General features: G+C 41.7%; 1 protein-coding gene across 5 annotated transcripts in view; it reads right to left on the minus strand.

Moving 5' to 3' along the window:
* Positions 1 to 24,195, minus strand: part of syne1b (spectrin repeat containing, nuclear envelope 1b) — a 233,595-nt gene extending 209,400 nt beyond the window's left edge. For 4 of the 5 annotated variants that reach the window (XM_042332964.1, XM_042332961.1, XM_042332962.1 and 1 more), the window contains exons 1-2: positions 23,137 to 23,222; positions 21,619 to 21,919 (exon numbers count right to left, since the gene is read on the minus strand). In XM_042332964.1, the coding sequence (XP_042188898.1) occupies positions 21,619 to 21,685 (67 nt within the window). In that variant the 5' untranslated portion in view covers positions 21,686 to 21,919; positions 23,137 to 23,222. Of the gene's footprint in view, positions 1 to 21,618; positions 21,920 to 23,136; positions 23,223 to 24,177 lie in introns of those variants that run through there. The other variant, XM_007894396.2, reaches the window with a different exon arrangement.
* Positions 24,196 to 24,632: the final 437 nt, after the last annotated feature.

Genomic DNA, 24,632 nt, shown 5'->3' on the forward strand with positions numbered 1-24,632 from the left:
GCTAGCTGAACAGAGGCATGTGGAGTAAGGAAACTTGCCCAATGTTTGCCATGAGTTCTGTAATGAAAGTACCACAAATAAAAAGTGGTAACGAACCTGAGTTTTCCCTTCCCCCATAAAAATTAAATTAAAAAAATCAAAGAGACAGTATACAATATTCAAGAGCTTCGACGGATGAAAGTGATGGTTTTGTGCCAACGAGAGTGGGTGAATGATCATATTTTCATGTAATCACATGACAACAAATATATCCAAAATGCAGCAACATAATCAAGTCTCAATTAAATCATAAAATTCTACAACTGTATACCTGCCACATTTTCCATAGTCATCTATTCCCCGTGATTTCAGTAACCATCTCAAAATGACTAATAGTTTACAGCCGTGTTTCGCCCACAGAATACTCAGTCAATCCACTTTACAGTATATCCTATGAAGCACTTTGAGATGTGTCAACGATGTGATAAGGCACTATATCAAATGCAAGGATTATTATAATAATGAAAGTTGCTGAATTTTCGTTTACCTGAGAGTGCTTTTAACCAGCTTAAAGCCTTGTAATGCCCCCTGATGTTGGTTTCGATGCCAGTACTCTGATTTTCATCATCTGTTCACCAATATCCTACATCTAGTACTCACAAGCTGTTCTTGGCAAGTACTGAGATCCTCAAAGCATAAGGTGTCACATAGCAAAGATATACTGCTAATGCCGTATGGAATGCTGATCAGACCACATCTGGAGCACAGTCTCGAACATTTTATCCTTAGGGAGGGCAAAAACTATCCTTGGTAATAATAAAAGATTAGGTGGATAAGGAGCGACTCAGAGAAATCCAGAAATCAATGCCTCGTGGACTCTCTCAGCTCACACAAGGCTTCTGTGGCGAGGCACCAGAGGACAACTGTGCATGTGTGCATATGGTCCCTCAAAGCAGTCAGACAGTCTCTTCAGGAGGGAGCAGGATGAAAATGCAGCAAGCCAAAATAAAACAAAAAAAACCACAAGAGCAAAAACTCAGCTAATAACACATTAAGTATACTGCTGGATCACACTGTTATTTTCAATCCAGAGTACGAATGGTGAATTACTGAACAATTACAATAATGTCATGGAAACTGTGGCAATTCCTGTCTGAAGGTAGGAACAACAAGGATGCAGGGTGAATATTTCATTATCGTTAAGAGTCACTTTGATATGAAAAGGTACGCCAAGATACAAAGAAAAATATGGAAGGGGTTTAGTTGTTAGAAATGATTGGCTGAAACTTATCGGCAAAGTTAATTGGTTCTGTCCTCACCCTCGTGGTTCTGGGCAAAGAGGCAAGTGAGAGGAAAGGGGAGAGAGAGAGAGAAAAATAGAAATGTGCGAGAGATTTGCAAGTGTCTTGTGTGACAGAGATGTGAGAGAAATGTGTGTAAGCTAGATGTGTGAGAGAGTGAAAGATGTGTCAAGAGTGAGAGAGTGTGTCATGCCAACTAGAGAGATGTGCAAAAGAGATACGAGAGGATGTGAAAGAACAATGTGAGAGAGAAAGAAAAAAGATTCTGAGAAATTTGCAGGAGCTGCACATTGACACAAAAGCTTTTTAACATAATAAAAAAATAAGTTTCACTTAGAAGTGTAGCTCCTAAAATGCAACAAACGAGTATAAGCAATAATTGAGCTAATGTGGTTTAAACTATTAAAGTGTCAGCAATGTTGTGTGGTGTAGTGAAACACATCCAATTTGAACAGGTAAACATATGGCAAAGCACAGGGAGAAAATGGCACCGGTGCCGTTTGATGGAAGAGTTTATAAAATATGTAGAATTGGATAGCAAAATCGTAAGATGATCTTGACACCTTTACATTCCTGAACTCCAATTCGAACCCAGGACATAAGAAATGCAAATAAAAACAATGATTATTGGCATAAAGCAAATTTACTACCAAAATCATACATTAAATCAGGTACGTAAAATCAAGAACTTGAGATTAAAAAAGAATATCTGTGTTAATCTGCAGAATTTCTATCTATCTATCATATGCAAGGCTTACTTTCTCCACATTAACTATAAAATGCCATAATAATGTGAATCAGGACAGGACAGCCTGCTTTTCCTAGCTCAGAGCAGAAAGCGATTTTAATCAAAGCTTATTTTCAAAATAAGCTTCTATTAGATATCTAAAAACAATAATATTTCTCTGTGGAAGATAAAACAGGGATAATCATTAATCCATACAGTCTTCAACAACCAGTGAATTCAAGAGTAGAGCCGATTACATTGGGACAATGGGCAAAGCACCAAGGATAAAGAACCACTCAGTCCAGGCAGATAACAGGGTTGGGTCTATGCTGGCTTAGTTGATCTCAGCCTGGATGACAGCCTCAGCATCCATTAATCCAGGAAGGGAAAAAAATTGTTGACCAGGTTCCCAATCCAGGTTAAAAAAAAAGTATTGCTTGTGGCTTGTTCCAAGTAGCTGAAATTCCAGTAGCCCTGCTTTGCCTTCTAAGTGACAGCATTATCTCCTCAGATGGACACTATTCTTGCTGTGATTCAGAAATACAGGAGCATAGACCAGTGACCAGTTGGAGCTCCCTACTATCATCCTTGCTGAGATCACTCAGGTCAACACAGATCGCACATTGAACCTTGGCCTTCCTGGTCTGCAAGCATTTCTATATATCATATTAAATGTGCTCTAAACTCTTTTGCTAAACGTCAAGAATCAGTGATCGGGCAAATCCAAGCTTGAGTTTTAAAACAAAACATTACACATTTTACAGGAAGGGAGGGTCCAGAGAGACAAGGAATTTCACGGTCGCAAGAAAGGTTAAGACTGTACAACAACTTTAATTACTGCACAGGGAGGGGGAAAACGTGTGCAAAGAGAACAAATCCTTTAGATAAAACAGACCACTGGCAAATTGATCCAAGAAAAGTAACCTTCTTCTTGGGATCCTCCTCACCAAACATCTTTCCACTGCACTGAACAGCCCAGTTTCAAAGATAATTTGAAAGAGCACGTCAAGATTGACAGAATATTGAATGGGCTCCTTCTGCAAACGACAGATTTAGTCAACAGATTTATTCACGAGAAACAGAGATAGAGAATTGGTCAGTAAGAATATTAAGGAATTGACTTGGCACAGTTGGCAGCACTTCAACTCTGGATCAGAAAATTGTGAAGACCTTCCTCTTCGACTGTGCCAATAGTCACCTACCCCCTCTCTTCGGCTCGGCATCAAGCTCTATCACTGTTAAACACTCCAAGGTTCTTGTTGTGGGTTCATCTAGAGCTATAAGTCAGGACTACACCGTAAGGTACCATCCATCCTTAAAATGCATTTCCGGGTACCACCCTTCTCTCGGATCACCCTCCAGGTGCCCTAAATAGAATTGAAGACCAGATGGGGGGGGGAGGAGGGGGGCTGTAATTCTTCCCACCTGTTTCCAAAAAGTTCTTGTTTGCTTGGTAATAGCACCTCACCGTACAGCAGGGTGCTGGAACCTTCGGGGGGAGGGGAAGTGGTCAGGATCTATAATGAGTTTCATTTTGTTGCATAGTAGGAGATTTCTCAAAATAGCTCTCCTAATGTATTAAAGAACATGCTACAATTATCTTGCCTGGAGAATATTGAAGGTTCACACCTACTTAGCAGAAATGATCTCAAGTCTGCATTAATAAGTATATCCCAAGGGGCATTCACAACACTCTCGCCAGCCTCCAACTCAAGATGAGTAGCAAATACCAAAATTCTCTCTCTCCCAATCATATGCGCTCACGCACTTGTAAAATAATTCACTTCAAATTGTGACAAATGTATCAATCAGAAAGATCGTTTTCTATTTTTGTTCCGATAAGATAGTTTGGCAATAATAATAATAATAATAATAATCCTTGTATTTGATGCAGCAGGGTTGGGGGACATGGAGCAGGCCAGGGAACGGGCGGGTTGGTAGGGGGTTAGGAGGTCGCAGAGGTAGGGTGGGCCAAAGCCATCGAGGGCTTTGTATGTGAGGACCACAATCTTGAACTGGATCCTCTGAAGGATAGGGAGCCAATGGAGTCGGGCGAGAGTGGGGGAGATGGGGCCACGGAGTTTGGTCCGGGAGAGGACACGGGCTGCAGAGTGGCTTGAATGTGGGGAAGAAAAGGCAGATGAAGGTCTAACAAGACACCTAGGTTCCTGACTGGCTCGGTGAGTTGAAGTGTGCAACCATGGAGGGTGATGTTACCAGAGCCTGAGGTGCTGAGGCACTGGCGGAAGCCAATCAGGAGGACCTCAGTCTTGTTCACATTCAACTGCAGGAAATTTGCCCTCATCCAGGACTCGATGTCTGACAGGCAGTCTGTCAGGACAGCAGTGGTCTTGGAATTGAGGGTGGAGGCAGAAAGATAGAGTTGGGTGTCATCCGCATACATGTGGAAGTTGACCCCATGTCTGCGGATGACGTCACCAAGTGGGAGCATGTAGATATTAAGGAGGAGAGGGCCAAGGACAGAGCCCTGGGGGACGCCAGATGTGACAGTGCAGGGGCTGGAGGAAAAAACGTTAGAGGCAACAAAGTGGAGACGGTGAGAAAGATAGGAATCGAACCAGACAAGGTCAGGTCCATGAAGATTGAGTAAAGCGGAGAGCGGTGCATGAGGATGGAGTGGTCGACAGTGTCGAAGGCGGCAGAGAGGTCAAGGAGGACAAGGAGGCAGAGGGAGCCCTGATCACAGATGTTCAGAATGTCATTGGTGACTTTGACCAGGGCTGTTTCCGTGCTGTGGGCAGGGTGGAAGCCGAATTGGAGGGGTTCAAAGAAGGAATGGCGAGAGAGAAAGGAGTGGAGCTGGGACGCGACAAATTGTTCCAGGACCTTGGAGAGGAATGGGAGATTAGAAATGGGCTGGTAGCTGGAAAGGAGGGATGGATCCAGGGAAGGTTTTTTCCAGATGGCGGTGATGACAACTGTTTTTAGGGGGGTGGGAACTGAACCGGTGGACAAGGAGAGGTTGATGACATTGGACAGGAGAGGGGCCAGAAGGTGGAGCTGGGAGATGAGGAGAGAGGTGGGGATGGGATCGAGGGAGCAGATGGTGGGTTTGAGTTTGTGAACAGTCGTGGTGAGGGAGGTGGGAGAGATAGGGTCGAAGGAGTATAAGGGGTTATGGGTGGGGGGTGGGTCATGAGGGAGAGGTGATGTGGTGGCTGTGGACGGGGCTGAGGTGGCTGAACATATCCCCTCGATTTTAGATTCGAGGAAGTCCAGCATCTCTTAACAGTTGGAGTTTGAGGAGAGGATGGGCGAGGTATGGGAAGGTGGATGGAGGAGACGGTTTGTGGTGGAAAAGAGAAGCCTGGGGTTGTCCTTTGCCTCCAAGATAACCTTGGAGTAGAAGGAGGATTTGCCGGAGAGCACAGCGGTAGGTCTTGGTGTGGTGAAGCCAAATCTGCCGATGGACCATGAGTTTGGATTTGGTCCAGGCGCGTTCGGCAGCTCGCACTTGTGCCTTGAGGGAACGGAGATGCCTGGTGTACTAGGGGTATTTACGGGAGTATGAGGTAGTTTGGGAGGTGAGGGGGGCAAGGAAGTCTAGAATGGAGGAGAGGGAATTGCGGAGAAAGGAGAGTGAGGAGGGGAGATCGGTCAGGGAGAACCAGAGGTGTAGGAGTTCAGATGACTCCAGGGCAGTGGAGAGGGACAAAAAAAATTTCCATGGACGGTATGTAATGGTGGAGGGTTGTGAAAGGGGAAGGGGTACCAAGGTGTTGAGGGAGATGAAGTGGTGGTCCGAGATGGCTTTATCGACGATGGTGATGTCCGAGACGGTGAGGCCCCAGGTGATCACGAAGTCAAGGGGGTGGCCACGGTTGTGGGTGGGGGAATGGATGAGGAGGGAAAGGTAGAGCAGGAGGGGGTGAAGTGGAGGTTGGAGTCGCCTAAGATAAGGAGGCATTCAGAGCAGAGGGAGAGGGTTGATAGGAGGATGGAGATGTCCGAGAGGAAGGTGGGGGAAGGCTTGGGGAGACATCCCCTGAACAGACAGACAGGAGTTAAGTTTAGTAATATTATCGGAAGGATAGACGTATCATGTGAAAATTCGAGTTCTTTCAAGTTGTAAATTGAACAGCTATTTTTTAGAGTAGCTAGAGAGAAGGAAGCTAATGCTGACCTGATAATTATACAAAGAGCCCAAGCATTGCATATCCACTGCTTATTATTGTACCAGCAAAAGTGACTTCAGCAAATTACACAAGACTCACAGATCTTCTTAAAAATTAAAGCTGGATTCAGATTTCAAAGAGAAACTCTTCTTGCTATTGGTTTCTCAAATCATCTAAATTACTCATTGCCTTTCAGTTCTCGTTCTGCACTTTTGGAAAGTCAAATAGCCCCATTCACATCTAAGTCAAAGTCAACAAAGCTCTGAAATCAAGAGTTTTTTCACAGTAATAATAATTTGTGAATTTGATATAGCGCCTTAACATTGTCATCAAGACGTCTCAAAGTACTTCACAGGTTATATGGTAAAGTGGATTGAGGGATTTGTTGGCCAGGACACCAGAAGAAACTCCCTTCTCTTTTCGAAAAGTGCCATGGCATCTTTAACATTCACCTAAACAGACAGACGGAAGCTCAGTTTAATGTCTCATCCGAAGAACGGCACCTCCGACATTGTACCGCGCCTCCAGCACTGCATTGGAGTGTCATCTTAGGCCATGTGATTCCAAATCCTGACATAGGTCTTAACTCAGAGGCAAGAGTGCTACACTAAGCCAGGCTTCCCACTCCATGTCTCGTTACTGCTAACTCACTCCATTTGACTAACTCCTAACAGAGCAAACAGCATAAAAGAAATATAATAAATATTTTTGAAATATGGAGTTAGACAAGCTGGGGGAAGAAAAGAAAATAAACGAAATTTCGAAAAAAAAAACTATGATGTTTTTAAGTATTTATTAGTCAGATCGATGGCGCAAGAAATCTTATCTCGAGGTTTTTAAGGAGAAGGATTTTGGGCGCTAGATAGGTCAATTGAAGATAGAAAGTGGAGAGATAGAGTGAATAGAGGCACAGTGAGTGAGAGAAAGAATATTGTCTTAAAATCAATGGGGGAAATGCTGGAATATGAGAAGATATTTAAACAGTAAATAAAAGCTGAATATGTAGCTTGAAGGAGAATTATTACTTACTAAAAAGAGTTTTCAAAGGAGTAAGAAATTGTGACTGCATTACAAGTACAGGAATAGGGTTACGTACAACAAATTTGGGCTGACAAAGCAGGTGGGAGGAAAATTATGGACAATATGTGGAGGCTTATTAGCCTTGAGATGAAACCAGCATCCTGGAGAGGCCTGAACACCTTTGAAATGGAGTTAGGCTTCAGCTTGATTGATAAATTTAATCATTTTTAATTTCCCCTTTGAGAGTACAAAATGAGTGTTAGCTACTAGCTTTACTAAAAATGAATTTGCTATAAAATTGCTATGCTACTGGAATTCTGAAAAGGAAGCACGTGATACAAACACAGCTAGCAATACACTATGGTAATTGGAATCTAAACTATTGTGTGGTTGTCCTAGTTACATTCACAATGTGTTATTTTGTTTGCCAAAAAGTAGTTCAAATACTTCCAATTGCTGCTTTAGTCCATGCTGTCATTAGGCAACTGTACTGCACTACATTGCCACTGAAGACAAAATACGTTTGATCTTATAATCTGGGTTGGGTTTTGTAGAACAATATAGAGCAAGCTGAAACCTCTCATGCACGCAAAGCTCTAAATGCAATGTTAATCCTAATAGTTTTTTGTTTTGCTACAAAAGATCTCATCCAGGATAGTAGTTTAACAGAAGGATTGCGACTTAGCATAAGCATTTATTAGTGATGCTGTTACAGTAAATTAACTACAATTAAATTCAATTCATCTAGTTGAGTGCACCTGGAAAATTAAATATAGGGTTTAAGGAGAATCCAGGACTAAAACATTTACAAATGCACCATATGGTTATGCATAGTGAAAAAGTTCCCCTGCAAAATACAGTCGCTGCACTTTACAGTAAATCCTGTGAAGCGTTTTGAGACAGCCTCCCAACTTGAAAGGCACTATATCAAATGCAAGGATTCTCATTATTCAAATCAATTATTTTTTATTACTATAGTTATTATTATTATAAGAGCAACTCCCTTTTGCGAGAACTGGTGAAAATATTTAAGCATCTTAAGTTGTAATTGTCCCCAGAAGTATTTGTAAGTTGTATTTTGGAGTATGAATGTAAAGAATCTCGCTGTCAGGATGAAAATTCAAGGGATTATACATTGCAACACTTTGTAGACTTAGGATCAAGAAAAAAACAATAAAAAGGCACTCTGAATAAAAAAACAATAAAAAGGCACTTTTCACACTACTGTGAAAAACTAGTCAATTTTGTCGTCAGCCGGGTGTCTGGCACATGCGGAAACCCATCACCATACCATGCAATAGTAATCTTCTGACATGAAGATGGTGGTTAAGAAGCTTTTTCCTACCAGTACCAAGTTATCGGTTAGGGTTATTAAGGCCAAGGAACACTTGGGTAAAATTTGCATCTGAAACAGTGAATATATATTTCCCAGTATATGTGATCTGTTGCAAGAAGGAAGAGTTTTCAGTTGGAAGTAATTTGTTGCTGAAATTCCTCCCGCCTTTCATAGCCTTATTATGGGCTTAGCCTTATTATGGGCCCAGAAGAAGAAAGGCGGACTTTGATCGACTTTCCCTCATCCCTCATTCTACACCAACCAACAACTGTGTCCTCCTGATACGTACCGCATATTTTTGAAGTGCTAAGACATTGTTGGAAGCTTTCCATACAATTGTGAACAGACTGATGTACATGTAGGTCAAATACCGACAGACACAGATAGCCCTCCCATATGTAAGCACACACTTCCAAAAGCAGCCCCAAAAAACATTCAGGACACTTTGGATGTGCTGCAGGAATGTACAGAATTTTACTTCTATGCAGGCCACATTGAGGCCAAAAGAGAAGTGAAGAATCCCCAACGATAACTTAACCACTTTGTAGTTAACTGATGACCCAGATCTATTAAATTTATCCAGATTGTCTGCAGCACAAGGCTTCATAGTGAAGGACATTGCAAAGGAACTCTAGAACACACAAGTTCATTTGGTAGACCATAATATGTTTATAAATCACTGGTATATGATGCTGTCAATTGACTGCCTCCTCCATCACAACACTGCTTTCCATAGTCCTCATTTCTCTCGTACATAAATATCACCTTGCAAGCGAGACACCGGGGTTCAATTCCAGGCAGGGCGAAACCTTGGGCAAGTTTCCTTACTCCACACAGAGCCTAATAATAATCCCTCCAAAACAAAACAATAATAAATTGGTCACTTTCAATCCACGACTGTTTGTGGGACACTGCTGTGCGCAATTGGCTGCCGCGTTCGCCCACAAATATACAGTCAATTCACTTTATAGCATATTCTGCGAAGCGCTCTGAGATGTCGAGAAGACATGAAAAGCGCTATATCAAATGCAAGTATTATTATTATTATTATATTCAGCCAATTAGGATTAGCTGTCACAAAATTTGCATAAAACAAAACCAACATCTTTGCTTTGATTCCCTGATGCACATGTGGAGATTGAGATAAGATCAGGCTCAGCTGTGATGTCCTCCATGATTAAATAGCCTCCCAATGCAGACACAAACCCCAACACAGAAGCTCAAGGGAAGACCCAATGGAGGTCTTTATTATAATTATGAAGGAGTTTTGATAGAAAAGAGCAGGAGAAATTTATTCCACTGGTTGGTGAGTCAATGACTAGAGGGTGTTAATTTGAAATAGTTAACAAAGTATCAAAAGGGGAATAAAGGAGGAATTTACTTAGACAGCGAGTTGTTAGGATGTGGAATAATAATAATAATCCTTGCATTTGATATAGCGCTTTTCACGTCAGGAGAATCATTTGTGGCGAACGTGGCAACCAATTGCGCACAGCGATGTCCCACAAACAGTCGCAGATTGAAAATGACCAATTATTGTTTTTGGTTTTGGAGGGATTATTATTAGGTGTGTGGAGTAAGGAAACTTGCCCAAGGTTTCGCCCTCGGCCTGGAATGCCCTGCTAGGTGCAGTGGTTGAGTCAGGATTAATACAAGCTTTCAGACGAAGATTTAACAACGAGTGATTGGCAAGGATAAATGGGACTGAATAGATTAACCAGCACAGACATGCTGATAGAGTGGTCTTTTTCTGTGCTGTAAGGTTCTATACGGGATGACCACTTGAATAAGAGACCAGAAAGAGGTTCGCTGGTATCAGTGGTTCTGTAACCCCAACGTCTTCAAGAGAAAAGAGGAAACGCGCAGTTTTTACACTGTCATTTACCACAAAGGAGGTGGCACATGATGGCTGGTTTGCACATCCTTAGTTTGCGTGCTTTCTTACCACAAGCTGTAACTGTCAGTGGAATTGCTTCATCACATTAAAAAATACGGGGAAAAATGATTGCACAAGGCCTTTTTTTTAAAAAAATGCAGTATATAAGAACCAGTCTTTGGTACTTTTTTTTAGCTGTGTAACCACAAACAGATTTCTAAAAAAAACACAAATGTATCACATCGGCATTGTAGGGATGCTGCAAAAAAATGTGACACCTGATCACATTCATGCATTTTTACTGAGTTTAAAAAAACACACAAGTAGGTTAGGAGCATTAGTTTTGTTGTCACAATACGCTTCACAAATCCATTTGGTCACATCTCACATACCTCCGTGCAATGTAAGCAGTTATTGAGGTTGGGGGGGGGGGGTTACAATTCCAATTCCAACATTAGGTATTTGCATACATTCACGATGAATCTTGTGAAGTGCTTTCAGACATTCTCCTGACATAAAAGCAACAACATCAACTTCAAGGATCAATTATAATTATTATGTATAATAATCCTTTAATTTGAAATAACGCCTTTCATGTCTGGAGGACGTCTCAAAGAAATTCACAGGATAGACAGTAAAGTGTAGTGACTGTGTATTTTTGTAGGCGAACTAATAATGATAATTATTATTGTGATACTAGCATTGTCTGAATAGAAATTCACCTGATAAGTCATCTTATTTTGAAGAAACAAGACACTGTATGAAAACAAGTGAAAAGATACAATGTAAAAATTAACAATGCAATGGTCACAGAGCAGCAAACATATCCAGCTCATTCCTGGATACAGATTACACCCCGGGATTAACATTAGTTGATGCAGATTCTGGAGATATTTTAATATCAGTTCCACTGCAGTAATCTGGTAAATATCTGATAAAATGTATGAATCATTCTTAATATTAAGTGCAGCATATACCAGCAGAAGGGCACCCAGCAAATGAGTCATTTGTTTCCTCCATTTTGAACCACTTGAAAAATTCTCCTTCATCTTGCATAGTTATTCGTCATAAGCGCTCCAAAACACTGCCCCATGTGAAAGGTACTGCATAAATGCAAGTTGTTGTTGTTATCACCTATTGAAACTCAACACAGAGGATAAAAACCAATAAGGGAAATGCTCCTCTCTGCTGGAGTCAAACTAAATAATGCAATAGTCCTTACGTTTGATGTAGTACCTTTTACGAGGATGCCTCAAAGCACTCGACAGGATTTACTGTCAAATGGAGCGACTATGTATTCTGCAGGCAAATCAAAAGCCAATTTGCATATACACAAACTGCCATGAAGTGAGTAGCCAACGTTATTTATTAGACGGTTCGCCCAGACTCACCTGTGAGTCTCAATCCAATTCCAATTGGGCATGGACGTACAGATGGAAAAACATGCTCATGTATTCACACTGGATAAGGAAGCTCACTCAGAAAGGCTACAAAGATAGTCAATACAGGAAGGGGGAAAATTGCACACTATAGGTGAAACGTATCCAGAGATTTGCATTGTGCCGAGCCTGCAATATTCTTAACTGGAGAAACATTGATGACGGCATTGGATGATGTTCATAAAAGACTGTGGTCTATCCACGTTCCAAGCAATGACATCCCGCAGCTCAGCACATTTTTTTTTAAATCACCAAATATATCCTTTCACATGCAGAAGCTGAAGCAGAAGAAGAATGAGTAACCCCATTGATGGTGGATTTGATAAGTCACTGGGCTGTGGCGAAAATAAGTCACACTAAGCAGAAATGTCCCATGTTTGATCCCTCATAATAATCTTAGCATTTGAGATCCCTCCTCTGAGTTAGCTTATCTCAGCTGAGGTGGCAGGTAGACTGCTATCACTGACCTCCATATCTTTTTTGGGGGCGGTAGGGGGGTGTGGGGAGAGAGAAAACAGGTCCTGATCAGTACCAGTGATCTCTGCTGACCAATTTGGCTCAGATGACAGTAGTCTCGCCCGAGTCTGAGGATTCAAGCCTCTCTTTGGGATTTCGAACTCATAAGTTTAAGCTTTGAAATGTCCAAATTGTTGGAGGTGCTATCCTTCAGATGAGACATTAAACAATCTGCCTGTTCAGGTGGCATGAGTTGAAAATAGAAAGGAGTTTCTCCTGGTGTCCTGGCCAACAATCCTCCAAATAAAATTGGTTAGTCTCCTCATGGCTGTTTGTAGAACATTGCTGTGCACAAACTTGCTGCCACCATCTACAAATACACAATTCCTACACTTTACAATATATCCTGTGAAGTGCTTTGAGATGTCCTCCCGACGTTAAACAGGATACATCAAATGCAAGGGTTATTTGTTATTAAATGCCCTTATCTGGATACAGGGTGACGAGAGGATCAACTTTAACTACAATACAATCCTACGGTCAACTTCTTGCCAACCCTCACTGACTCGGCTCGCATGTGAAAAGTGGGTTCACGAGTACTGTCACTTAGTTGAAGTAAGGCTCGCCAAATTGGCGTAAACCCAGAAGAGGCCTTCTAAAATGTGCAATGGAATCAAGTACCCACAAAAATGTCACCCACCTAGTCACATCGCTTTACAGTATATCCTGTGAAGGCTTTGAGATGCCTCAACGATGTGATAAGGTGCAATATCAACTAGTGCAGATGATTGTTATCATGGTTAAATCCACAATAAATAAAAAATCATAGATCAAAATAGCCAGAAGAGTTCCTTCACTATCTGGGTTTTACTGGATCACAAGAGAGGGTCAGATGAAGAAGACCCTTTGGATCATGTGATTTCATCCTTCCAGAATACTCATCCTACCATCCTCCTATTACATGATCAAGCAGCTTTTTAAAGGAATCCAGATGCCTCAACTATCCTTCCCAGTAACCTGTTTCAATTGGTATTTATCCTCATGTTATTTCCCTCTTTAACATATTAAATGCAGCCAAAGAACTAAATGTTCTCTTGAAAAGACCCACATGAAACCATTCAAAGGGCAGTGCAAATGTGTGCACATACCTCAGCTTTGCCAAGACATTCATCCACTGTTTCACCAACACCATAGAATTTGCCATATTAAATTTAATTTGCCATTCCTTACACTTTCGACCTCAATTTGCACAGATTCCTTTGAATGTCTCTTGTGCCTGTGACCTTGCAATGTAGCACCTTGGGACATCCTCCCAATGTGAAAGTTGCTATATAAAAGCAATTTGTTGTTGTTGTTCTGTCAACATTTGTATAGCGTCTTTCACATTAGGAGAACATCCCAAGGTACTGCAGTCATGGATCCGCACCCGAGCTGGTGGTTGGGATCAGGAGGGGATGAGGGGGGTGGGAGTAAGGGTATGGATAGGAGGGCGACCAACAGTACAAAAAAGAACAATTTTATACTGTTGGTCAGCCAGGCGTACTCTATCAACTGCATTGTAAATCTATTAATTGTAGTACTATCAGTGAGTGAAATTAAAAAAATAAGCAAGAGGCAGACAGTGAGCAGAGAGGAATCATGTTGTCCAGTGCAGTCAGGCTCGTAATGTGAAGATATTAGAGGGAGGCAGTCAGCACAATTCACGCACTGGCAGTTTGCATCTGTGCCTCTTCTTCCTCTTGAAGACGCAGCAACCACAGTTATGTTAACCTCTCGTGCAATGCAACACAGAGCTGCCCCATACCATAACCTCACTAGGGAGCGCCTAATAGCAATTCAGCTCAAGTAACCAGGGACAAGGGGACCCAGGAGAGAGATTCAATGCCTGGGGTTCTTGATTGCTCCAATTCTTCACCAGTGTCATTCTAAATTAAAAAAAAACTACTCATCGAATTCATTTTTCATCCACAGAGCAAATGACTACATTTAGCTATTTTGCACACTTCGGTCTACATCACGTATTCCCTGTTGGTTTTGTTGTAAAGCGTGCAGTAACATTTTTGCTTCCAAGTGAAATATTACGAATTCAAGATCCTCATCCTCACCTACAAGGCCATTCACGGCCTTGCTCTCTCCTACCTCTCCGACCTACTATCCCCCTACCTACCTGCCCGTACCCTCCGTTCCTCTGGCTCCAGTCTGCTCCACATCCCCCGCCCCAACCGCCCTACCATCGGTGGTCGGGCCTTCAGCCTCTCAGCCCCGAGGCTCTGGAACTCTATCCCCCAGTGCCTTCGCCGCCTCCTCCCTTTCCTCCTTCAAGGCCGGTCTCAAGACTTTTCTCTTTGACTGTGCCTTCAGCTCCCCTCTCGACTCTCTACCCCCTCCTCGCTCCCTCCCTTCCCTCCCCTCACCCTGACCATTTCCCCACTGCTCGGGTCCTGACCCAACTGTACAGCGCCTTGGGACGTCCACCTGACGTGAAAGGCGCTTTATAAATGGAATCTGACTACATACTTAGCCATAATATTTGTCACCAGATACAAGTTCCTTTTCAGTATCCAGTGCTCAGTTGGTAGCATTGTCGCCTCTGAGACAGAGGTTGTGAGTTCAAGTTCCAAGTCAAGAAGGTTCAATCCTCACAAGTCGAAGCTAACATTTCAATGCAGTGTTGCAGGAGCACTGCCTTGTTGGGGATGCCGTCCTTCAAATGAGACATGCAAAAAGATCCTGTCTGCCTGTTGAACTGGACGTTAAAGATCCCATTGAACTATCTGAAAAGAGAAGGGAGTTTCTCCACAGTTGTCCTGTCAACAATCCCCAAAGAAAATGTATTCATTCACTTTATGGTTGTTATGGAACATTACTGTGCGCAACTTTCACCTACAAAATAAACAGTCACTGTACCTTATAATACTTTATAATGATTACGTCGGGAGGATGTCTCAAAGTCCTATTTTGCAGAGCACTTTGAGATGCCCTCACAACTTGATTATTTATTTATAAAGTATTGTTTATAAATAAAACGTGATAAGGCATTATGCAAATGCAAAAATTATTATTATTGTAATATTTTACAACATCCCTTATTGCACCAGAAACAAGTTAAGACATTGGACACACAGCAGAGGCATCACTGCCATCGACTGAAAGCTCACTGATGAACTGGCAAGTCTTCCTGAAACAAACATCTGCATTACCCAGCAACATCATTTAGAAGTTGAAGAAGATATGCTTAACGTAGACTTATGCAAAAAACAATGTCACCATTTTGAAATGTGTTTGCTCCAGGTGTGTGTGTCTGTGTATACGTACAGTTAAAAGAGTTTAACATAATGACAGCCAAATCTTAGCATGGTAAATCTTTGGGTGGTAAAAAAAATTGAAATTCATGGAAGGAGGAAGAAGCTGCTTGGCAGCCAGGGGAGCACTTGAACAGTTTAGAGAGCTACGCAGTGTGACTGCTTAACAGGTAAGCAATGGACCTTCTATCTGTATGAGGATGTGATAAGTGCTGAGACTGAATGCAATCCGAAGACAATCTGACACAGGTGATGAAAGAGCAGAAGGTAACTAAACAATCCATTTATAGTTTGTACATCATGTTTAAATATGCCAATTTATGCATTATTCATGCTATTCATGTTCATAACAAAAGGCTAAATATTGAAGCTGGTGAAATGTGCTTTTTCGACTAAAAACATAACTGGGAACAGATCACTTGTCTGTGTTCCAGAGCATGGTTGGTATGCAGCTTTGAGAGACAGAAGGAATTAGAAAAATGAAAGTTTACTCTCAAGAAACAAAAACACACACCAGCATTTATCAGTCTTTACTTCCTTCCCACAGACAATGACATTTGTAAAAACGATGTCCCCTCTTAATTTTAAACTGTAAATCATGTAGTCTTACACATTTATATTGTCAAGAATCTGAGATGTTTTCTGTAAGCAAACACACACACATTACCAACTACGGCAGAGTAGAGAAATGCTATTTTAGCCACAATTTCAATCTGATAATGCACGGGATGATCAATCACTGTACAAATAAAATCTGCCTTCCAGAGTGAATACAAAAATAAAACAGATAACAGCTTAAGACTTTATATTCCACAATTAGCTTAGCAAATAGTCCAGCTTATAGTGCAACCCCCAGTCATACCACACCACCATTGATTTCTGAGCCTTCAAATACTGTTCCCCTAACTTCTGGATGTCCATATCTCTAGCTTTCCATCTCGTCTCCTCTCGATCTGTCTTTCATTCCCCCACTTAAAACCTAATTCTTCAACCGTGCCAATGGTCACTTCCATCTCACCTTTCACCCCCTTTCCCCAGCTCCAACCCCATCTTTGTAAAGTGCTCTGAAACGTTATCCTAAGTGAAGGCACTATAGAAATGCAAGTTATCGTTGTACAATTATGAAATATGTACAGACAGCAAAGTCATCGAAGCCTGGAAGAATAGCAATACAAAAATAATAATCTTTGCATTTGATATAGCACCTTTCACATCGGCAGGTGTCCCAAAGAGCTTCACAAAATTTAATGTAAAGTATCGTGACTGTGTATTATGTAGGTGAACATGCTGAGCGTAAGGATCTAATTGCTCTGCAATTAAAAGCAAAATTTTTAATTCATTTATGTTTGGTACAAACTTTTGGATTAAGAAAGTTATTAATAGAAGAGTCATTTAGTCACATACTGGTTCTGTCCAGAAATATCCATTTACTTGCCAGCAGGAACTGCTGCAAAACCAATTTAATCAAAGTCACCTTCTGCCAACACTCATTTCTCTTTCAGTTTCCCTTTCCTGAGAGAAAATCTGCAACAAAAGAAATCTTTATATCTGTGTAGTACCTCAACAAGGGAGCAAAACTATATGCTGCCAAAAGATTTAAAAGATTTAAAACATGCTGAGAGGAATGTTAGTACATTAAAATGAAAAGGAATATTTTTTTTCCCTCTTTCAATCTTGAATGGAAAAAAAAAACCTTCAGATCAGTATGATCCAGCAGAACCCCAGGCCAAATCAGTGTATATTCAATACAATTTTAGATTCATATAGCGCTTTCATATCGGGAGGGGACCCAAGGCACTTAACAGTCCTGGCACGGCACCCGAACTGGGGATGGGAGCCCAGTTGGGCGGGGAGGGGAAAAAATGATCAAAGGCATGGTCAAAGAGGAAGCTCCAATTCTTTTTAGCTCAATTATCTCCTACATTGACAAAATTATGGCATTATTTCACTAACTCTGTAGCACATTGATAGAAAAACATAGCACATTATCCTACCCTTTAGGATCTTTTATATCATTTTGTGAGTACAGATTGATGATGTATAATGGTGTCTCCCCATGTCTCTCGCCTGACCTGCCCTACCATCGGTGGCCAGGCTTTCAGCCTCTCTGCTCCCACACTCTGGAACTCCCGACGTGAAAGGCGCTCTATAAATGTAATTTTGTTGTTGTTGTTGTTGGTAGCAAAATCAAAGATTTACAGCTGTATCATAATCTCTCAGGGGGGAAAAAAATCTTTACAAAGTTATTAACAGGAATGCATGATCTTTTGATCAATTTTAGAAACATTGCCTAGTAACAACACACTGCTTTGTTTGCAGTTTTCCCAGCAAAAGGAATTTAGTCAAATAGCAAATTAATAGCTTGTGAAAGCCTCACCACACTCTCCATCAACTAATGCACAAAAGAATGTGCTGTTGCAGATTTAAATCTGAAGCTGGACTGCTCACCACAGTTACGAGCCTTTGGACAGTGCAACGTTAGATACTGTAAGAGGAATCTAGTGTGAGTGTTTTATTTTCAAAAGCTACAGGGCAGCCTCATTGTACTGCTATTCTCCTTTATTTGTGGGATGAAGTCAGTGTCACTTCCTGCATATAATATGCATGTGCGGTAATGCAACTAACCCCTTACCATTTCTTGACCTTAACTCCATTTTGGGCAGGAGATCCGCTGTTCAACTACAACAAATTACATCTGTATAGTGCCTTTCACGTCCCAAGGCGCTGGAATGTCGCTCTAACTCATGAGATTTCAGCTCTGATGTGACATCTCATTTTAGCTGAAATCTCAGTCTGAGATGCAGACCCGTCACAAGCAACACTTACATCAGGTGACGATTTTCCCAGCGGGAGGATCCAACATCATTACTGCTTTCTGCAGCATTGATTTTTCACCCCCATCATCTTTAGAAGGCATCTTAACTCAGAATTGGGCTTACGCTCTTTGGCAATAAAAACTACAGAACATATTTTACTCACAGCTGCAAAGTCTCAAGTGGACTACAATGTTTACTTGGGTCCAATGACCTTGGGGATAGGCTGTACAGTATCAACAATGGTCAACACTTTGCCTTTCTACATGTTCAGAATTGTAAGCCTGTTTCATTTGAAAGTAATGAAGCTCACACAGTTCCCATACGGCTTCCTGGAGATTAGCGCACATTTTACAGCAATAAATTAAATTCTTTAAACAGATCCATTCTTTCCTGAAGGGCCAAACAAATTGGTTGGTGCCCCAACAACATGAATCTTACGATTCAAGAACTGCAAGTTGCTTTCACATCTCAGAAACAAGAGCCTGATATTTTGGCCAGATTCGGGCTCACGAGGTCACTGTCCAGATAGTAACATTTCACATCTAAACAAGCAGCAAGAGAGAACAAACAACAACAAACACAACAAACAATAACAACTTGTTGTTACATTGTGCCCCTCACATCGGAAAACATGAATGTTGCTGCAAATCTATGAAGGCAACATGCAAACGTTTCCTTCCTACAAAAACCACCACCAAAATTGGAAAATTGACACAGCCTCTACAATTGGTTTCACAGAAAGTGCCTGGGGCAGTGGAAGGGCGAGATAGCTATATCTGGACTATTGACTCAGTCTGTTTAATAACGGTCACTATTGCACCAACATTCCCTTCGGCCCAACAGCAGGATAGATATATATAAAAAAAAGTTGATAATACCACCTTTCACATCGGAAGGATATCTTGACATGCTTCACAGGTTATACCACAAAGAGCAGTGACTATATATTTTGTAGGTTAATTCAGTAGCCAATTTGTTCACAGCAATGTCTCACTTGGAGGAATAGTTTTCCATCCAAGCCATTATGTGAGTCACTAATTTTATTTTGGGGATTGTTGGCCAGGATACTGGGAGAAATTCCCAAGGCTGTGAGTTTATTCCCCATGTTAGGGCTTTAAACTCCTGGATGCTACCCCACGTGGAGGGCGCTATATAAATGCAATTTGTTGTTGTTGTAGTAAACTCGCATAAACTAGGCTGCAGTGCTGGGAGCTGCTGTATTATGGATCTACCATCGTTCAGACAAGATGTCAAACCGAGGTTCTGTCTGCCTGACCTGGTGGAAGTTATAGTTTCCAATGGCACCATTTCAAAACAGAAGGGAGTTTCTCCCAGTGTCCTGGCCAATGATCTCCTAAATTGGTCACTGACTTAATGGCTGCTTGTGGGGACATTGCTGTGTACAAATTGGCTGTTGTTTTCACTCACAAAATACACACAGGCACTATGCTTTACATTATATCCTGTGAAGCGCTTTGAGACGTCTCTACAACATGATAAGCCACTGCATCAAAAACAAGAATTGTATATTATTAGCCACGCATATTGCCATGCTGTTAAGTGGTTTTGGAGACACAGCAAGAGTGCAATCTATCCTCAATAAAGATGTTCTTCAACATTATCAGAACTTATCCGATGGGCAGAAGCTTCTCCCTCATAGTCATAACACAACACTTCCTGTGCTCTTATTGTGGAGTGCTGTGTACTCAAGGGCAATCGATAATGCTAATAGAAATAATCAAATCAGCAAAACTGCTGTGATCTCTCAATGGCTTATCCATCACCTTGGAGAGTCTGTGAAATAATTTTTCATAGTTTTAAACAGCCTGGCACATAGTGAGAGGGATAGTTTTCCATCCAAGTGCCTAGTTTCCCAATGTACACACTCTGTCTCTCTCTCTTTTTATTTCCCTCTCTGATACAAATCCCTTCCTTCTACACATACAGAGGGAAGCTGGCTTTTTTTTAAATAAACAATTCTACAAACTGAGTGCCTTCAATATTCAGGACTGCTGCTGGAAATGAGCAATGTGTTAAAGCACCTTCAACCTGGTGAACCAATTGATCTTGGGGAAATGGAGACATATCTAGCATTATATCTTTACCTCATTCTAGGAAGAAGAAAATAACTAGTTAGGCACATTATTCAAAGTTACAGCAGATATCTAAATACAGTACTTCTCTATTATTAATCTAAAAGCATGTGCTCAGTGGCATACATGCTGTTTGGGATATTAGATTCAGGATAGGATCTCTCCCAGTTAACCTGACTTGTATTCCCTAACTAATCTCATGCTGTAAGGCACTTTGAGATATTTTACAAGGAAAATGTTTTTACAGTATAAATTGTATAAATTGTTATCATTCAAATTGTTAGCCTACGATGGGTCGCAAGAGAACCAGTATAATTTGTTTTGCTTTTATTAAAAAAACAAGTTCTGAATATGTGAAATTCCTCAATGGTAAATTAGATCATCCTTCAAGTAAGACAATAGATTTCCTGTTGACAAAGCAACACCTTGAAATCAAATAACAATCTTTTTCAAACTCAAGCTTACTATTCAGTAAGCCACCTCCTAGTTTGCCACTTCTCTAGCTTCCTTAACAAACAAGGTTGGAGGCAAAGTGCAAACCTTCTGGGCACAAAATCTATTCTGAGCAATGCATGTGTGTCCTTCACTCGGTAATATTGCAACAAGATGAATGCTGTGGCTATTGCCAGTGATTCAATCCAGGCAATTCAAGTCCAATTGTGAAAGATACACTATCTATTCCTGCAACCTAGAGCTTTCAGCACAAGCCATCGCAAGTTTCAATGTAAATCTAGATTATGGATTTATTCATCTTCTACTGGGGTGACAATGGCTTGAGAGGCTTTTTTAAAAAAAAAGGCTGTGATGGAGAGAGTAAGCAAATTTTCCTCAAGCATCGTTAGGTCACTCTAATGTCAGTGTAAACGTGCAACAGTTTCTCAATCAATATGAGAAAAGGAAAATGCAGCAAATTACGTCCTCCTGATGTGAAAGGAGTTATATCAAATTAAGGGATATGTGTCATCATATACTTTTTTTATATTAGCGTCCATACACACTATTCCAGGATATGAACTCATTGTAAGAGATGGAAATATATAAACGGTGCCCAAAGTGCCAAAACAGCAAAAAGAAGCTTCCTTTTTATTTAAGATAAGGTAAGCTGGAAACAAGGATGTACAATATAACTGAACCTACCTTGCAATTTCTGCATCACATTGGCAATGTCCCTGGTGGATCTCCCAAACTGTCGCGGCGTAGCCATGTTTGCACTTGTTACATTCAGCCTTCACTCGGGTGAATTTTTCTACTGTGCCATTCAATACGAAACGTTCAGGCTACTTCCCTCAGAAGACGTCCTTGAACCACCCTGCAGCACACACCAGGCTAAGTTGAGTCACTGCAGGCAGGCACCCAATGAAAGCCTTGCTTTCAAAAAATAATGTAGAAATTCTAACTTCCTTTCGAGAAGTGACTTTTTTTCTAATGTCTCAGGCCCCTGGAAGGAAAAGGGTAAGACATTAATATAAATCTTTACATTCCTTGGATGGCTAAAACCTAGTTAACCCATTAGCTATGCCAACAGATTAGGAATGATATGCAGAGCATAAATCAAGAGACCTGTGGATTAATCGAAGCAGCAAGCAAGCTGTAAATGTGCTCTTACAACTGGCATTGCAGAGAACCAGTGAACAAAAAGAGTGAGGCCAGATTCAGAAAAACAGATGGCAGGAGGTCACTAATTCCACGAATCCCGTTGAGCAGTTGAACAGTTGAGCAGTTTCTCCTACCCCTTTCTCAGCGACCAACCCTACCACTGTAGGGCTCTTGCTCCAACATGCTCTCCTGAATGAAGGGTGCGATGTAAATGTAAGTTATTGTTGTTGGACGGACAAAAATGGTGTACACCAAGAGTTAAAATTGATACTTAGAACCTTCCATTAAATCAGTAGTGTAGCTTGGGCACCTCCAACATTGGAAGCAGATGTAATACTCATGAAGTACTTCTCCTCAAAATGTATTGAAAAAAACATTCACTTCTGCTTTCCACAGAGAATCAGCCAGTGAATGAAAACTTAAATTTTAAAAATACTCACAAACCAAATAGAACATTTTTCTCCCCGAATATAATAACCTGTGTGCACAGAACCTTCAATCTGAAGACATTTATTTTGTGTGGGCCCAGTTCTAGATTTTGTATCAAACGCAAAGCAATAAGGACATTCCTACAATTACACCACTTTTCCAAACAGAGGCGACTGAGAGTGACATGATTCCAACCGACATCAGTATATCTACCTATGTTCCTGCGTGGCCAACAACACTCTGGAAAATGACCACTAGCCTGTTCTGAAGAATCACCTCATGTCTCCCGGGCATCTTTCTACCATGCGTTCCTCCTCCCTTATGATACCAATTCTGAACTCTACCATTTCAGTTCGCTGAGGGCCACCATTAAACGTATCGTATTCATTTAAGATGAATCTTTTTTCCTTCTCGAAGCCCCAGCTAGAGGAATAACCAGTGGATGCTACTCTTCTGATGGAAAGGAATAATAGCAAATGGTTCCGAAGAGAAACATTTGATCCAGAAAATACCGCTAAGTGGGAAAACGAATACTTTTCAATAGAGCAAAAGCAAAAAAACAAAGCAAAAACAGCAAAGCTACATTCCAGTTAGAAAGGGAACGAGAGGATCCAACAAAATAGTTGTTACCGGTCAGACCGTTTTGCTAACTGACGGCAATCAACAGCAGCTGTGGATCTGTCACTATTCAAGGAAAGTCCCGGAGTCTCTCCACCTCACCCGTGCCTCCTCGCTTTTGATGCCCACTTTATGACCATGCTTTTGGTCATCTTCCCACCCACCCACCAGCTTGAGTGCCCAATCAGCTGTGTGAAGCACTCTGAGACATCCTCCTGACCTGAGAGGCGCTATAACAGTGCAAACCGTACTGTAAAATGCAATAGCCATATATTAATATTATAGCAGTATCCACGAGGAAGTGTAATTGCTCTTAACAGCTGCAATAGTGCCAGTGCACTTACGGCGAGCCTCAAACTGCTTTGGTTAATTAAAAGCTGAGCTCGCTATAGGGGGAGAGAGATGTGAGAGGGGTGGGCGGGGTGGGGAGGTCAGAGAAGAGAGAATGAGCCCAGCATTTCTCCATAGGGAGCTACTGAAAGATCTCAGGGAATGCACGTGGAATGACTGCGACACTTTGCGCCAAGACACCTTCATTATTTTGCTTTCGTTCAGACATCCAATGTCAAGCGCTGAGCTGAGCCGTGACCAACATAATCCGCGGTGTCTTACAAAAGCCCGCAGGCTTAGGAATAATATGTGACAAGCAGCGCAGGGATGTGTGCAAGACAGCTCACCATCTGACCAGAATGTCATGTGCATACAGTACTGCACAGGGTCATAGTTTATTTCCCTCTAACCTCCTAATAGATGTTTCACGCCCAGCTATTTATTTACACATCATTTAAACTGAATTAAACAACCCTGCTATTTCAAAATGCTTCTTTTTTTGGGGGGGAGGGGGGATGGGGGGGGTTTAGCAATTATAGGAAACGGATGCTTTGCTGGAAACGCCTCACTGTGCTTGGAAGGGAAAGGTGATAAGATTTCACAGAGAGAGAGAGGGAGAGAGAGAGAATAAAAAAGGTGGAGAAAAGTGCAAGCACCAAAGCAATGTGTTAGGTAGTCAGAGAGTGTGCATTGCAGGGGGTTAAAACACAGCTCTTGGCTTACCTGATGCGCTTCACTGCGGAGGCGTGAGTGAGTATATATATATATATATATATCTGTGTGTGTGAGAGAGAGAGTGTGTTGCAGTGGCTGAGTCAGTTGCAATGAATGAGTGAGCTGCAGCGAGTGAGTTGCATTGAGTGAGTGAGTGAGTGAGTGAGTGACTGTGCTGCAGTGAGTGAGTGACTGTGCTGCCGTGAGTGCGTGAGTGAGTGAGTGAGCTGCAGTGAGTGAGTGAGTGTGCTGCAGTGAGTGAGTGAGTGTGCTGCAGTGAGTGAGTGACTGTGCTGCAGTGAGTGAGTGAGTGACTGTGCTGCAGTGAGTGAGTGAGTGAGTGTGCTGCAGTGAGTGCGTGAGTGAGTGAGTGCTGCAGTGAGTGAGTGAGTGAGTGCTGCAGTGAGTGCTGCAGTGAGTGAGTGAGTGAGTGCTGCAGCGAGCGAGTGAGTTGCAGTGAGTGA

The sequence above is a fragment of the Callorhinchus milii genome, unplaced genomic scaffold (assembly GCF_018977255.1).
Source record: "Callorhinchus milii isolate IMCB2004 unplaced genomic scaffold, IMCB_Cmil_1.0 Scaffold3, whole genome shotgun sequence".
NCBI lineage: Eukaryota > Metazoa > Chordata > Chondrichthyes > Chimaeriformes > Callorhinchidae > Callorhinchus > Callorhinchus milii.